Below are 17,544 nucleotides of genomic sequence, written 5' to 3'. Positions count from 1 at the left end.
TAATAACATTTGATGAGCTTTTATCGGGTCTTGCTCTCCTGATGGCTTAAATCATTTTAGAGTCAAATTTCACACTGAGCTATATATATATAAAAAGTAAAGTAGAAGGACAAGTAGCTCTTCATGCGGAATAAAACTCTGATCCACTTTAAAATACAAGGACGTCGCTCTGGCGGGGACTTAAATTACAGGAGGACCAGCCAGTTCACAGCTGACCTGTAGGAAATTGTGACTGTAATTATTACTGGGGTGAGGGTGAACAATTGTTTTCTCTTTCCCGTTTAGGCAGAGCAGGACAACGGTCACCCCTTGCCAGCTTTTGCTAACCTCCAAATTGAAGTTCTGGATAAAAACAACCAGGCACCCTACTTCCTGGAGACCAGTTACCATGGCTACGTTAGTGAGGCCTCATCAGTGGGAACCACCATAGCGACCACTGCCACCCTGTCTGCACCGCTGACCATCGTAGCTCTGGACAACGATGTGGAGGAGGTGAGGTCAAAAGGATACCGAGCTATCATTGACTGAAGGCATGATAAGCCGATTAAGTGATCTCACGTCATACAGAGAACAATGCAGAATTGAATTTGCAAAATATTAATTTATGGCTTTAATATACTGATATACAGTACATGTATCAAAAAGCCTTTGTGCATATAAATACATTCAATTTTAGTGTTTATGAAAACCTTATACAGATGTATTCATTTGTATGCGTGTATTATGCTGTAGCCCCATACCTCTGAGGAGTTACTTGTATGATAACATTTACTTCTTTTGTAGCGGACAGCCAATGGGAGGCCTGTAGGTATCAGCTGGGGTCGTTCATTCTACCTTTACTTCCTTTTGCTTTTGAGTTCTCTGAAGCTTCAACTGGTTGATGTTAACAAGGACAGTCTTAGACAACAGAAAATAGTTCCCTAATTGATTTTGCTCTAAATTCTAATGCCCTAGGTTAATGACAACGTATTCATAATTTGCTTTAATTTGCCATTTGACACATGCCATGTAAAGATTTGCCATGTGGAAATTGACCGTTTGCTCAACCACCAGTTGTCGTCGATACGCCTGTCGAGCTCTCGCATGGCACATATGCAGTTAACAGTGATAATGCTGACAGATTTAATCTTCGAAAATCGTAGTACTTTTTTAAACAATTGGTCCTTGATTTTGGAATGACGTAGACGAAAGCAGGCTTCTCATTTATAGCCGGTGGCTTGTCGAGTTTGCCAGCTGAAATACCAACTGTAGCTGTTAGCGGAGCATGCTAACATTTGCAGCTGAAGGTGGAGTTTCTCTGCTTTTGCCTATTTCGTTTTTGGATTTTGGAAAGTGAAATAAAAAGATAAATGTTTAAAAAGACACAACCCTTCAAACTCTTTAGGTGTGGAGTATCTCTTACTAGTACTCTTACTACAGCACCATGCTCGCCATGTGTAGACAGACCTGCCATACCTTGTTACGATTGCTAAGCCACAGTATAATTGTACAATTGCTGTTTGGGGGAGGGGTTTACCTGACAATCATTTGTTACTTGTATACTGTGCTGATATATCTTTATATTCTGGCACTTTGGAACTTTCCTAACCTGTCGTAATATAAACTGCAGGACTCAAGAGTGTAAACAGAAGGAAACAAGCCAATTATTTTCTCTAAACACAGTTAAATCATCATGTAAACAAAACCAGCAGCATGGTGAGTGTTTACACAGGAAGTACTGTACAGAAATGAAGGATTAAGCAATTGAGGCATCTATTCCAGCCCTTCTTTTTCTTCTACTGAATCTCTCTATTTTGTGCCTTGCTTGCAGTGTGTGAAGTGCCCTATCTAACTTCCATGTGAATCTGGATAGTAAAACCATGTCCCTCTTAAATTGCCTCTTAGTGATAATGTAGGAATTTACAGTGCTGCTGCATTGTTGCCGATGCATTCCCAAGAGCTTAGTTTGTTTAAGATGTAGCATAGGCGTTTTGACAAAAACAAGCTCTTTGGTTCATTGCTTTCTAAAAGACCCCCACAGCTGGGAATACATAATAGTGTGTGTGTGTGAGAGAGAGAGAGTGATGTTGAGTTATTTTAAATATTGCTAACCTTGGTACTTCTTCCAGCATTAAGTACCAACAATGATGATTAGTCCTAATTGCTTTTATGGGCCGTCCATCACTTTTATTTATGTGTTTGCATACGAGTGTGTGTGTGTGTGTGTGTGTGTGTGTGTGTGTGTTTATTTATGACTCAATATCCACACTGGCTACATCGACAATATTATCAGCCCCCCTTCCCTGCTGAGCCAGCCTTATCTGGAATGAAAGCTCACACACAAACGCACATTTATACACACACACACACACACACACACACACACACACACACACACACACACACTCAGAGGAGGTGACTGTGTGGATAATGTCAGAGGAGGACTTGGATGAGGATTGCCTCTCCATCACTGAGTATAACACACACACACACACACACACACACACACACACACACACACACACACACACACACACCTGGTAGGAGAATTATTATGTCAAGAAAACCTTGGAGATGTTTTTCATTCACATTTTCCTGTCTAAGCACTTCTTTGCGCTGAGCTGTGTTATGTTTCTCCTCTCATTTATTCCAGTTTTCCTTCAATTTGTAAAATATATTAATTTGTAAGAGAGAGAGACAGATATAATTATTGCATTCTCACTTTTGTTATCTGTTCTTTTGATTATTCACTGTATGTGCATCATGTATCCAGTCTCTTAATATATCAGTGTATTTGTTTAATTTAAGTAATTAAGGTGCTCAGCCATCATTTCATTGCTGTGGGTGTGCTGGGTAGCTCTCACATGTAAATGTGTACCAGCTATATGTGTGCTCCGCTAGCAATATGGCGGACATCGAACAGTATCTCCCAGGGTTATAAAACAAAACTGAATGAAATGTCTTCTCCCCTAAACATCTTTCTTTCTCTCCAACAGACCAGGGACCCTCAGCTCCAGTTCTCATTGGACAGCTATTCTAATGTTTTCTCTATGTCTGCTACTGGAATCAGAAGATATCTCACCCTGGTGCAGCCACTGGATAGGGAGACACAAGACTCCTATACATTCACGGTACTATAGAGCCTTTGTATTTGTGTTAATTATATACAATATGTAAGAGTGAGAGAGAGAGACGTCTGAATGCATTTGAGTAATTCCAAACTCAAATCAGACACCCTTGATAAAACCGTAGTGGCCTTCTTGAAAAAATAATCTTATCTAGTGAAGGGGTGCAAATGGGAGACAAAATAAGAGAAGAGGAAAACAAGCCCAGAGGAAAAGAAGAAGACAGAAGAAGAGGGGGGTGGATGGATAGGAAAGAGAAGAGGAATGTGTAGGTGTGTGCACCTGTAGCTCAATGAAGTCAGGAATATTTTAACCCTAATTGTACCAGTAAGGAAGGGAGAAGCGAGAAAAATTGAGGGGGAGAGAAAATGCAAGGGATGGCTGCGCAGGTGAACGAGAGCTTAGTATTAAGAGAGCAGGAGGTTACTGAGAGAATGAACAAGGGCCATGGGGAGGAGAAACCAGAAGCACATATAATGAAATATATAGAAGAAAAGAGGCAAAGATGAGAAGATTAGTGCATTACAATCTTTCATTTACCTCTACCACTGTTTAAATATGGATTTTTTTTTCATATTGTAACACTGTTCCTATAAATCTGTTTAGCATGACTAGCAATAACTGGTTAGTGCAGAAATAGATAGATGCAGAAAACAAGGCTTGTTACAGTGATTGCTGTCCCTCTGTGTTTACCTCTTTCCATCAGTTTCCCTGTTTCTGTCCGCCCCTCGTGTTCATTATGGTTGTGTTGTGCTGGTCCGCTTTGCACTTCTAGCCCTCCTTTCTTCTGCTGTTCCGCTCCCTCTCAGTCTGCCATTCTCCCTCTCTTATTCTTATTTCAGTGCAATCTAACACATTTACTTTAAGTAACTGTAGAGTTTTGCAATACTTGAGTATTTCCAGTTCCTGCTACTCTATACTTCCTCTGTACTTCACTACACATCAGAATCCAGGGTGGGGAATTCACAAGCTACCTGGTAGTACATAAAGTAATTGATAGTGATTGAATAGCCCTACTTTTACCAGCTGCATCATTAACAGTGGTACATTATTTTGTACTGTACGTATAACAGAATATTTCTACACTGTGGTATTGCTACTTTTACTCCCACAACTCTGAGTGTGCCTTGCCATTTGATGTACTGTACAGCAGTCGGTTATCTGTAAGATTCAGTCTGGTAATGCTGGCAGCGTGTGTGCACGTGTGTGGTGGGAGTGCAGCATATTGTATGAGTTAATGCGTTCTTGTGTGTGCTTGCAGCTATTTGGAAGTTAAAGATAGGAAAAGCAGAAGGCCTGGTGTATTGATTTGAAAAGAGGTGTACAGTATTCATCATGAAAGCCTTGCAGGAGAAATTAAACTTCAGGAGAGTGAGGGAGCTATGAGACATGGAGGATGATTTTCATTTAAAGGAGTCAATCAGCTTCTTGGCAGATGAGATTGCGGAGAAGATTGGTATCAGGGAAGAAGCTTCTGTCGCTTCTGTTGATATGCACTTTGATATGCATCATGGGCATTTCAAATGGATTCATTTCATTTGTTCTTAGCATACATGCGCATTAAAATGTTTGTGTGCTGAATGACTGACAGAAGAGACCATCACGGCAAAAGACCTGCTTCTTTTGTCCGAATACGGCATAGAAAATTTGCGTAGAAATATAGGAAATATTCGATAGGATAGAACAACATTGTTTTCATTTTAAACAAATTGTATATCCGTATACAATACATATTTTCCCTAGGCTCAGTCTGCCACTTGTTTCAAAAACAATTCCAGTGCTGGATCCATGGTATCAGAATTTTGGATAGTCATCATGGAAAAATCAATTGGTCATGTGACAAGGGCTGGGAAGATTGGCAGAACAGGCAGCCAAGTGGCATTACTCTGATCCAAAGGAAATCACAATTATCAGATTGACAGCACTCTAGCCCAATGGATTGAGGGGGGGGGGCACCAGGGAGGGCCGGTGCCACCCCATGCCTCCCTTCTAGCCCCGCCCCTGATTTACAGTGACAACAGGCACTGTTTTAATAACAATGTACAGTACATTGGCATTATGATGAATTGGACACCAAATGTTTGTTCATGGCTCTTTTTGTGTCTCATACATATTCTAAGCAGACTTTATATTTCTTAAAGGCAGTGGGGAACAGCAATCATTGAGAGGAAATTGTTAAGGTGAATTGAAATATTGGGGAGAGACAGCCGGGACAGATTTGTTCACAAGTTTCAAGAGTTTTCAATTGCACCCCCAAACACACATAAATAAACCCAAAACAGGGATTTAGATTGAAAAACACAGAATACCTCTAGCTCACAAGAAACAAGGAAACAAACAGACACTATCAAGATGTCAAGGACATATTGAGTACACAGTCCGCCCACCTCAGGATTCTCAAAAGGTAGCTTTTTGTAGCTCGAGTGTAACATTTTCTCAAAGAAGGAACATTTTATTTCTTTGCTCTTGTCAAGAAAAATATAGTATACATTGTTCTTGTTTTTCTCTCCCTTTCTTTCTCTCTCTCTCTCTCTCTCTCTCTCTGTGTGTGTCTCCAGCTTTTGGCATCAGACGGCGTCCAGCAAAGCATTCCGGTTACAGTGATGATAACTGTGTTGGATGCAAACGACAACACTCCGACTTTTGCTAATGCGTCTTATAATGTCAACCTGTTTACTGACATGATGCCTGGAGAAACTGTGTTACAGGTGCGCACTGTCAAACACACACTATGCATTAATAACGGTTCAGACGTGTGGTATGTGTGTAGTATTTGCAACATACTATATTAAATGCTTTATATGGATGGTGAGTGTTTGTTTGTGTATCTCTTCCCAGCTGGCAGCAGTTGACTCTGATGCAGGTCCCAACGGTCAAGTCACCTATCGGATCTTAGCTGGCCACCAGGGACATTTTCTTATTGGCAACAGGTAAATATATCACCTGCATTGTGATATTATTTAGATTTATATTTGAATGTGAAAGGAATAGTTTTACATTTTGAGAAATAAGATTTTTTTGCAGAGTTAGATGCAAAGATTGATACCACTTATGTCCAGTGGTGGAAGAAGTATTCAGATCCTTTACTTTAGTAAAAGTACTAATACCACACTGTAAAAAATACTCTGTTACAAGTAAAAGTTCTGCATTGAAAATGTGACTTCAGTAAAAGTCTGTAAGTATCATCAGGAAAATGTACATAAAGTATTAAAAATATACTCAATGCAGAAAACTCCTCACATTTTAGAAACTGGAAAAGATCAAAACAGTTCTGTTAATCAACTAAGTGTTTAATTGTCCAATCATTTCAGCTGTACTTGTGGGCCGTTATATTGTTGGGTAGTTTAATTTATAATAATCGTATTTTATAAACTACATCTTAATTTGTAAAGTAACTAATAACTAAAACTGTCAGATTAATGTAGTGGAGTAAAAAGTACAATATTTCTCTCTGAAATGTTATAGAATAGAAGTAGAAAGTGGCATGAAATGAAAAGACTCAAGTAAGGTACAAGTACCTCACATTTTGTACTTAAGTAAAGTACTTGAGTAAATGTACTTAGTTACATTCCACCTCTGCTCATGCCTGTACGCTAAATATGAAGCTGCCGTTTTTAATCATCTAATACTAATGTAATTAATTGAACTGTTTTCACAGCACTGGGGTCATTACAGTGGCACCAGGTGTTGAGCTCACTGTTGGGCGGAGCTACGCTTTGACTGTAGAAGCCATGGACAACGGGCCTGTACCTCAGAGAAGGTAAGGGCTTCTCTCTGTCTGCTTCATCCGTCTTACCCTCTGTTTGGAGCTGAGGCTCCAAAGGTCATCAGATTTCCAGAGCATTCGCATTCATTGTCAGACACGCTCCAACTTTCCCTGCCATTTTCTTCCCTCGGTTCACCCTTTTCAGGTGAGACTTTTCATTTTTAGAAATATATTAGTATAAATTGGAAAATTGCAAGGAGTCCAAAAGAGGATAATTGATAGTGTGTGTGAGAAGGAAAGAAGGAAAGGGAGAAGAGTAACACAGATCGAGAGGTAATGAAAGGGTGGCTCACTACTAGTTACTAGAGCCCGACCGATATATCGGCGGGCCGATATATCAGTCGATATTAGGCATTTTCCAATCTATCGGTATCGGCATTTATAATGGCCGTTAAATGAATATTTAAAAAATAAAATCAAAACGGACGGAACCCCCTTCAGCCATGTTCTGAGTGTTGGCGTTGCATAGTTTATCCACCATAGGGCACTCTGCAACGTCCATGTTGGCAACACTCGTGTTTAACCCTTTAAGTTTCATATCTTAAGTTTGTATTTTTATACATTTTATTTATCAGAACTTTAATATATTTTGATGTTCTGTTGTGACAATAAAACAAGTTTATTTTTAAACTGCATTATCATATTATTTTAGTGAGGACTCATAAATAAATACAAATAACTAATGTTAGGGAAATCTGTTTATGTTTTGTTACACGTTTCTGGATTTCTTTTTTTTAAATATATATCGGCCAATATATCAGATTTTTAAATCCCCAAATATTTTTATTGATATCGGCCTTAAAAATCCGGTTGGGCTCTACTAGTTACCCTCTTCTTGAGAAACGGAAAGAAAATGATACACTGCATTTCAGAAAAGGGATGATTTCAGCAAATGCAGGCACAGATGGCATCTAGAATAAATGCCACAGCCCGTAAAAGAAACAAAATGTATTGCACTCTGGCACTGTCGCATTCTTAAGGATAAGGACTGACTTGATAAGGTGACATTTTTTGATTTATTTATTTTTTTTTTTTTTTTTTTTTGTTCTCCCCTGCCTCCTGTTTCCCATCTCCTGCCCCTCATCTCTCCTTCATGGATTAAATCAATAAGGAGCCATAACTTTCAGCAAACACACAGACTCAGGCTATTCCCCACCTTGGGTTATTTCATGGAAAATGCAGCTGCTCCCAATATGTTTTTACTCTGTCTGTATTGATTAGGTAGCTAAACTCTGGCAGAAACCTGTTAAATTGTGAAATTTTAGTTTTAGCAATTACCGTGCAATAACTCTGAAGAGAAGCAAATCAAGGCATCGAACAGTTCACCCACTGGAACATGGTCAATCTACACTACTCTATAGATTGATGTAGCAGCTGCAGTGGCAGAAAGTTTTCACGGCACCATGCCTCAACGTGACTCAAGAAACATCAGAGAGCAGGGCCATGTGCTTTTGCAGGTTGCAGCAAAAAAGGACCTAACGCCGTTTGATGCATATTGTCCCCCCTTTTCATTTTCTTGTCTTTTTGCATATCATCTAACAGAAACACCATAAGGAAAAGTTTGAGAAATTGGCATCAGTGAAAACAAAAGCCAGACAAACTGAGCTTGTGCGCCAGCGTGAGCAACAGCCTGTGGTTTGCTGATACTAACAACACACTTGGGTGTAGCTCTTCGTGTTTTGCACTCTGGAATGTCTCAACAAAAGGATAAATTAAGTCTGTGGTATCCTTGCAGACAGGACAAACACTCTAAGTACCTGCTTTTTAAATAAGATGCACAGAACAAAGGAAACACTTTGTTTTTTGGCGCTGATTGCTCATTAGGTAGGCTTGTGTGAAAGGCAGTTAGTTCAATAGGTTCATATAGGCTCAGCAGGGCTATTGAGAATATCCAGGAAGTCACTGAATAGTCAGATGTTTAATTTGAGCTGCCAACAGCCAACGGTGCACATTTCTGTTCATCAGTCTCCTGATGAAAAATGTAATCAAATTTAATCAACTCACCTAGCACGTGGTTACATGTTAGTCTAAAGGAAAGCAGTTTGAACGTTTTGCATATGTCAGTGTCCATCAGCAGTTACCCCTCCCCCCTCCCCCCTGTAAGCATTTTTTAACTCCACACTAAACCTCTTGCTGCTCTCCAGATAAGTGTGCCTAAATGTAAATTAAAAGACCTTCAATGCCAAGCTGATCTGAAAGATCTAGTACTGACAAAAGCACACTGATTACTGTAAAGGCGGCCTTCCCCGTTGCACTGCTTTACCAGTTTCAGGTTCACAATGGACAGTTTGAAAAAAGAAATAATGCTGCAGTTCTTTGTCCTTGTCAAAACCTGGCCCATACAATACCCACAATTTAACTTGACTGGTTGCAGGTATGTTAGTAACGGCTAATGTAAACTTGAGTCGCTAGCTTAAAGCAGAGATGAGGAGCTGGCTACAGAGGTCTGGTAAGCTTACTTTTGTCTAACTCCACCCCACCAGATTTTTTTTACAGATGGTGGCAAAATGGTACCCAACAGCTGACTTATCAATAGTTGATATCAGTTTTTTTTTCAACAATCCTTGATCCTTAGTGTCTGAACTCAAAGTCACTTTCTAGTGCACCCAAAAATTATTTTCAAATTCACACAATCTTCACTCACATATGCAGCAAAGTGCTCGCAGTGTAGAGCCTGGCAGTAACCTGTAAAGGGGAGCAGTGCTGCAGCACTAGCAGGCTGAGGTGGTCAAAACACAGTAAAGTCCACTAAATAAAGCATCAAATTTTGATTTTGATCAGCCCCAATACCCATCCTTTAGATTAGCCCTGGGATATCTCTATTGAAAACTAATAATTAGTACTCTGAAACCTCTCAGCATTACTCAAAAGTCAACACTCAACATTTCAAAGACACTCAGTCAGCTTTTATAAAACACAAATTTACAGTTGACTTGTGTGCTTTCCTCAGATGTACCCAAAATACATAAATAAATCTACTGTGATTAATAAATCAATCTAGTTTCACAAAATAGATAGTAAAGTTTAAAATAAAAAAAACACTTTAGTTTTTAATTATCACCATTGCTTACCTATATCTGTAATAAAATGATAAAATATAACAATTTAGTCATCGCAACTTCAATGATTTTCTCTCGCCAACAATGTATGTCAGTCATCGAATTGTCTCCCCAGCTGGCCCCAGCTATGTAGTTGCCAAATCAATACAGAATGTGAACCACTGCAGATTGAGGTGGTTCCAGTGATTGGCTCACAGATTGTCCCCAAATTTCCCCAGACCCCCTGTTTATCTCTGCTGAAAACATAACCGGCATAACAAATCAATATCCATCTCTGCTACCTGATTTGTTAAAACTACGGATCATGACCCAAAATGAGCCGTGTGTCCCAAGACATGAGTGGCATGAGCATTTCTTTAATGACTTTGGATCTCAGTATTACATCTTTATGTTAGGGGGCTGGGACTGTTGAAGAACCCTTGAGATACATGGTATAGAATTGCTTTTGCATGGCCTAGATAGATGCACCCTAGAATACTGAAAACAGCTTATGCTCCGGGGTCTCATTTATACTTTTATCAAACAGTAGGGTTAGGAGAGAACAGATCAGACAGGATAAGATGTTAGATAAATAGCTAGATAGAGACCAAGATAAAGAAGCAATTTTGCACAAGAGGCATATAGTAAATTATAGAAGTGGTACAAAGTCATTTATTTGCAAGTCGCAAGCAGTGTTGGGGAAGTTCCTTCAATTACTCAATAAAGTAATATAAAATTAATAAAGTTTTGTTACTTGGCCCAGCTCTGTCAAAGGTGCCTTTAAACAACTCCAAATCCTGCACACCCACAGGACACCTGTGTTAAAATAGGAAATGAAACCTAATGGTTGAACAAGCAGCCAGCCAGTTTGGAGGTACTGCACTTCTTATTATTGCGGATTATTATTTTTCTGACCATATACGGCAATCGTATCGCTAGCCATGATGATTGCCTGCTGCAGCACTTCAGAATTCCCAGGGTTTACATACCTCCAACCCTAAAGGTGATTCCTGATTGTCCACTCTGTACTAGTGGCTAACGTTGGCAAGGTAGCTAAGAAGAATTTGCCTCCTCCATTGGTAGTGGCTGATTGCGCCCCCATACCTCCAGCCGTGAGCCGTACCACTCCACTCTATCCACTGAATGCAGAGTCAAATCCTCCATTGAACTCCTGTTAAGACAGCGAACAAACTAGATTTGTAACTTTATTATTTATTTCAAATTGGACTCTTGCACTAAAAAAAAAAAAATTGCTATAAGGTGTTACTAAGTAAAGTATTATAGCCCAACACTGGTCACAAGTTAAAGCAACACTAGAGAACTTTTTGTAACTTAAAATAATGTTTCCAAAATCGTTTCAGTGGTTCATCAACTCGTAACAAGGTGAACGGCACTTCTGCATTCACTTTGCGGCTCTCTACCGGCTATAACCGTACTATGCAAGTTTGCCAGATCAGGTAGCGGATCTGTAGTTCGATTGAGACATAATGGGACTATTCCGCTTCCAACCTGTAGGGGGACAGAAGCGGGAAAAGTTCTCTAGTGTTGCTTTAATCACAAGCTTGGCACTGAAGCCCCAAGTCAACACCAAGTCATACAACTGCAGCCCCAAATAACTCATTACATGTACAGTACTCGACCAAATGTGATACAAAATGTACTCTATGTCAACAGATTAATAGCAGTAGTAATAATAATATAAATAGTAGTAGTAATAGTGCCACTTCTATTCAGAGAGACCATTACAATCAATGGTTTTATTAACAGAAGGAACATTAGGCTTCGGCCTGCCAATCACTCAGTTAATTTACTGTGCATTTGATGTGCAAGTCTGTTTGGTTTGTGTGGATTTGTCTTTGTGTGTGTACTGTACAAGTAGGAACAGTTATATTTAACCCTGGCTATGAAATTGATCGTCAATATTAAATAAGAAAGAAGAGTTTTAGAAGAAGGAATTGCGTCTATTGATAGACAGAGTTTTAGGATGGAAAAATAGGCCCCAGCTAGCAGTTACAGTAGAAACCATGACTGAATATATAATAATCCCCAGTCCCTCAATCGGTTTTCATCAATAATCCCATGTGAATTGTTTTAATAAAACACTGGATTTCACTCTCTCTGGCAGCTTACATTTTTTCCAGCTTTTACTCTATTTATTTATTTATTTATTGTTGTGAATGTGAACAGATTTTGTGGGCTATTGTTTAGACCCAAGGTTCTTTGATTATTCAGTTTGAGTGGAGTTAATCTCTCCCTTTTCTCCCTGCTGAAACTCTGCACCCTCGCCAAGTAGGAACACAAACTTAATCCTTGCGGCTTCTTAACCTGAAATTCAGGTTGGTAAAACCAAACATCACTCATGTCATGTGGGGGCAAAACTGAAAATGGGGAATAATTTGGCTTTTTACCAACCCATTAATGAAGTAGTGTTGACCAATTTGACAAAATTTAAGATTGGAATTTTACTATCAAGGTACAAGAGTGGTACACTATTTCTTCCTAATGTGACATTTTCAGCCATATTATGTTCTGTGAGCCACTGTTATTTTCATGTGAGCCAACAACAGGCCTCAACACTTCCTTTGAAAAGGCAGGAGGGAAATAATTCAATATATTTAAACCCGTAAACCTCACAGACCCGCTGCTGCGCCAGTCAATGCAAACTCATGCTGTGCAGCCAAACACTGTCCAAACTCAAACGATTATTTTAGATTCAAGTGGTGGTCCTCAAATGTTCTAAGTAAATATGGCTAAATAATCCTAGACTATTGCCATGTGATGGCTGTTAATGCCTCTAAAAAACACCTTAAACATTCAACTCAATTTGAACATACAGCTTCTATAAAGAGTTTGAAAGCTGATAATCTATAGACAGTGTGTTGCACACTGATACAGCGTTGACTATACTATTATGACTTTAAAGCTACTTGATGAAAAGGTGGCACCTGTATGTAAAGGGTTTTTTGTTATAATAATATGAATATTAAATATAATATATTGTAGTTTTGTTCTTTACCTCTGTGGAAAGGTTACAAATATATTTTCCTTTTAGATATAAGACTTATCTTAATAGGTATTGGGGTACAGTGCTCTAATTTATTTCTATTCATTTTTATTTTGTTCTCTTTCCTTGGATTAATGCAAATTTTGAGTGGTGTAATATATAACAAGGAAACCATTTTCCCACAAAGTATCCAGTTCTATCGTATACACAAAGTCGTCATTATTGAGAGTCCCAGCTCTCTTGCATCTTGTTCCTTTGGGAAGGTGGTGTCAAGGATCAAAATAATGACTGAATTATGTAAAATAAATGGTATAGTAGATGCCAACTCTGTTTCCAGTTGGGTCTTGTTTGAATTGCAGTTAGTACGTTGTTATATCCCAATTATGTAATGCAGTCAATTTGCCATAGGGCTGTAGTCCTCTACACAAGACAATTTGAGCCAGGTAATCGAATATATTAAGAAAGGAAAAAGTGACACAAGGACACAAGCTATTTACAGCGCTGGAAATGAACAGCTCTGTCAATTGTAGGTCATTATGGTGACATGCTGTTTTTGGAATAAGTGTTATGCTGATTAAAAAATGTCAGGGAATACAGCTTATTAAACAGCCAACGCTATTTATCAGAGTGGAAGTAAACACTGTGTAATTAAGACTTCATAGTCCAAATACATTTTCTCTTGGCGTCATCCCCTCTTAGAAACTCAATGTAACTGCCTGTTTTCTTTCCCTTAATTTACTTTTAAGGCTTATTTTTTTTACAAAACCTTTTATTTCTGTAATTCCCTCATGACACATTTTCATCAAGTGTCCTTACCTTTCAAGGCACTTCTAAATCCACTTCTCATCCACAGTTGATTTTGTTATCCTTGTTCTACAACTTTACTTAATAGTCATCTCTATAATCACTGCATTCATTCTTAAATTCAGTTCTGGACATCTGTACAAACCCCTTTTATATTATTAATTCGAATATGATTAGGATTGGGTATTGTTCAAACATTTTCAATACCGATATTGTTACTTCAATATCTGTTCCTGAACGATACTTTTTTTTTTCGATACCAAGTTTATAAAATCCATTTTAACAAAAAGAAATTACAACATTACACATTGCGTATCTAATCTTTTTTTCAGCTCCTTTACACCTATGTGACCTACACTGTAGTCAAGCCCCTCAAAACACTACAACACACACCCCGTCTCTGTGCGTAACGTAGTTTTTCCTGCATGCCTCTACGACTTGTAACGTTAGACAGCCAATCAGAAGCATTATTAGATCTTTGTACAAGAAGCATGCTGCATGCGTATTGGCTCACTGACACTGATGACACTTACGCCTTAGGTATTGAAATTTGTTATTGAATGACATGGCATTTTTCGATACTCGATACTATTGAGGCAATTCTGTTGGTGCCTAAAAGTATCAAAGTTTGGTACCCATCCTAAATATGATATTAAAGGGCTCATCTATAAATAACGGTTGGGATTCTAAAGGAATAATACTGCCCTAACAAGATAGTGCCACTCTATTTATTAAAATGAATTACTATAATGATTAAAGGTGATGTAGGTAGGATTGTGAAGATCCAGGGCTTTGAACATCGACAACTTCTCAGTCCCTCCCCTCCCCCTTTCTGCTAAAGCCCAAACGGTCTCCTAAGCCCCTCCCCCCACAAGGGAGAATGAATGCGTGTGCATGAGCAGTGATTGACACACAGACACCCCCCCTGGCCCTAATTGGAGCATCTGAACAGGGAGCTGTGGATTTTTGCAAATCGCACTACAGGCTGTAGGTGGTGCCAGAGGAGCCGGATTTTTAAATTACCTGCTTCATGTAGTTCTACTGGAACATAAGGTCAGTTTCAGCAAATATGACAGAAAGTTAGTTTTATAAGTCTTGCCTACTGCACTTTTAAGGGTTTTCTCTCAGTAAAACAGCACTAGCCTCTACATGAATAAATCATTGAAACATCAGGATAGGTTTGTCAAAATGCACCATAGAAAACGTTAAGCCCTGCAGAAAGACATTTGTGAAAGCCCAGCAGTCGAGCACTGTCTAGTCTCTTTGCCACTCACACCGTTGTTGGCTTCACTCTCCTATCGATTAGTTAAACACAGCATGAAGTGCAAAGAAACAAACACCGGCCAGCCGCTCTTAACTTTAATAATAGACCATTCACCCTCCTGACACTGCGTTTTTACCCACTATCCTCTTGTGGTGCCCTCCAGCTCTTCTCTTCCTTCTTCTCTTCTCTCATCCCTCTCCAACATGACACATTATCTGCTTCTCTCTTACAGGCTGTTTCTCTATCTGTCTTTGTAAGCTCTCTCTTTGTCCTGTCCGCCTTACCCTATTCTCTCCTTCTCATTCTCTCTCCTTAGGTCATCCATTACTACGGTATATATTGAAGTTTTGCCCCCAAACAACCAGAGCCCTCCACAGTTCCTGCGGCAACAATACAGCCTGGAGATCAGCGAAGCTATGAGAACTGGAGCTACACTGCTTAATCTGCAGGTACACTCAGACTCTATATACCACAGGTTGTCACCGCCACAGCTCCTTACAGATGAACTCAATAGCTACCCCATCATCCACACCACCCATGTCCAATTATGTTCATTTAAATTGTTTTAAAACTGGATGTTTTTGCACTGTTAATTATGTAAAATGTTTTATTGTTAAAGTAATTTTCACTTTTTAAGGCAGTGGATCGGGAGAGGGACCCCATCACCTACAAAATCCAGAGCGGAGACCTTCATGGACATTTTGCACTACAGCAGGAGTAAGCGCTACAGCAGGAGCACACACACACACACACACACACACACACACACACACACACCATGTTTGATCAAAACTGGAGCTTGTTGAAGTTAGTATTTTCAGAAACTAAAGCAGTACCCTTTTTTCTTTTTTGGGTATGTGTACTCTTAGTATGTGCATACTTTATGACCATAGCAATACACAAGTATGTAGTAAAAGTCTGTGTGTGCATGCGTTGAAAGCAGAATAAATTATATCGTTTAGGGCTCAGGCTCTGCCGAGGGCTTCACATTAACACACCAATACACACACACACACACACACACACACACACACACACACACACACACACACACACACTCGCTCACTCTGAGGGCTTTTGTTGTATTTATTCATTTATTGCTAATTAAAAATGCATTTCTTATGCTGGGGAAAGATCCTATCTACATTTCTAGAGGGAGGAGGCGAGAGAAACAAAGAGTATGGTAAAAGACTGAAAAAGAAGGGGCAGAATTATAAGGATGGAAGGATAGAAGGATAGCTAGAAAAGAGAGAGAGTAAGAGATAAGACAGGAAGGCAGGGACGGCGTAAAAGATGGACAAAATGTTAGAGAGCTGGGAGGGAAACGATGAACAAGAGTGATGGACAAATGAGGATTAAGAATAAAAGAAAAGAACTAAGTAGTCCCCTGCATAGTAATCCATAACAGCAAAGATTAAAATGAATAGAAGAGCTTTAATTTCTGCATTCTAGAAGTATCTGAAGGGTTCTGTTGGATATTATGAAATCTCCAAATATGTGCCAAAATGTGTCTGTGCCTTAGCTGTGCTATGTGCATTATGGCACTATGAAGACTAGCCAAGTTTTTCTTTTCCACCGCACAAGTGCAACATGCCGTGCAGCTCATATTGGCACAGGATTGAGTGATTTTAAAAAAAAAAATGTGCCCATTTTGCCAATGTGGCTGCCATTGATGGAACACACACCAATGGCCAAAAGATTCAGATTAGTTTAATAAAGAAATAAAAGGGCCAGCATCAGTGCGGGAAGCAAGTGATGAGCTTTGAGACGGTCATTTATGAATACATAATATATATAACATATAACATACAATTATCCTGGTTGAGAGCAAAAGGTGGAAAAAATTTATCAAAATGTGTGGTGTAAATGAGAAAGCAAGATTGTGTGTGTATGTGCGCACGTGCGTGTACACATGCGTTCACAGACTTTGCTTTTCATGAATCATTTATAAATATCAATGTTTTTTAGTTTGTTTCCGCTTTACATCTTTCCTCTGTACACCACTTAACATCTACACACACACACACACACACACAGTCAATATTTGGAGAAAATTTGCATTTCATATGGTCTCTAATTCATGAAAGTAGCTTAAATTAAATTAAAACTCTTCAATCATTATGTAAATCTTCACTTGGCAAATAAAGTGTCATCAATTAAGGTCAACATCAAATGTTTCTGCTGGTTTTTGATTGGTCAAAAGTCTTAGACAGGCTGCACTGAAACTGTTGATCTTCTAGGGTAGATTTTTACTTATGTGTTAATCATTTGCCCTTAAATCTGACTTTTATCTTTTTAGTTCTGTTTGGACATTTCTGATTGTGAATTGTATTAAATAACTTGAGTCTAAGATTATATGACTAGTGAACCATACTAATAATTCACACATTTACTACAACAAAAAAACATACTTAGGTATTTTGCATATAACCTCTTTATTTTGGTTGAAAAGACTGTTCCCAGCGAATACTGGTTTTTTATGACACATCTCTGTCTTAGCCATTATAGCAACAGCAGCACCCAAGAAGCCATTTCTCAGTATCATTGTGGGTAAGGTGATAGGT

The 17,544-nt window shown here is 39.0% G+C and overlaps 1 protein-coding gene across 1 annotated transcript in view; it reads left to right on the top strand.

Annotated features, from left to right (window-relative positions):
- pcdh15b (protocadherin-related 15b) overlaps positions 1–17,544 on the top strand; it is a 150,020-nt gene that overhangs the window by 43,455 nt on the left and 89,021 nt on the right. The window contains exons 11-17 of the mRNA XM_078279089.1: positions 286–492; positions 2,976–3,110; positions 5,663–5,812; positions 5,943–6,034; positions 6,763–6,864; positions 15,297–15,429; positions 15,618–15,697. Coding sequence (XP_078135215.1) covers positions 286–492; positions 2,976–3,110; positions 5,663–5,812; positions 5,943–6,034; positions 6,763–6,864; positions 15,297–15,429; positions 15,618–15,697 — 899 coding nt within the window. The remainder of the gene's footprint in view (positions 1–285; positions 493–2,975; positions 3,111–5,662; positions 5,813–5,942; positions 6,035–6,762; positions 6,865–15,296; positions 15,430–15,617; positions 15,698–17,544) is intronic.

Source organism: Sander vitreus, chromosome 21 (assembly GCF_031162955.1).
Source record: "Sander vitreus isolate 19-12246 chromosome 21, sanVit1, whole genome shotgun sequence".
Taxonomy (NCBI): domain Eukaryota; kingdom Metazoa; phylum Chordata; class Actinopteri; order Perciformes; family Percidae; genus Sander; species Sander vitreus.
The sequence above is the reverse complement of the archived record's forward strand: the minus strand, read 5'-3'. Positions and strand labels throughout refer to the sequence as shown.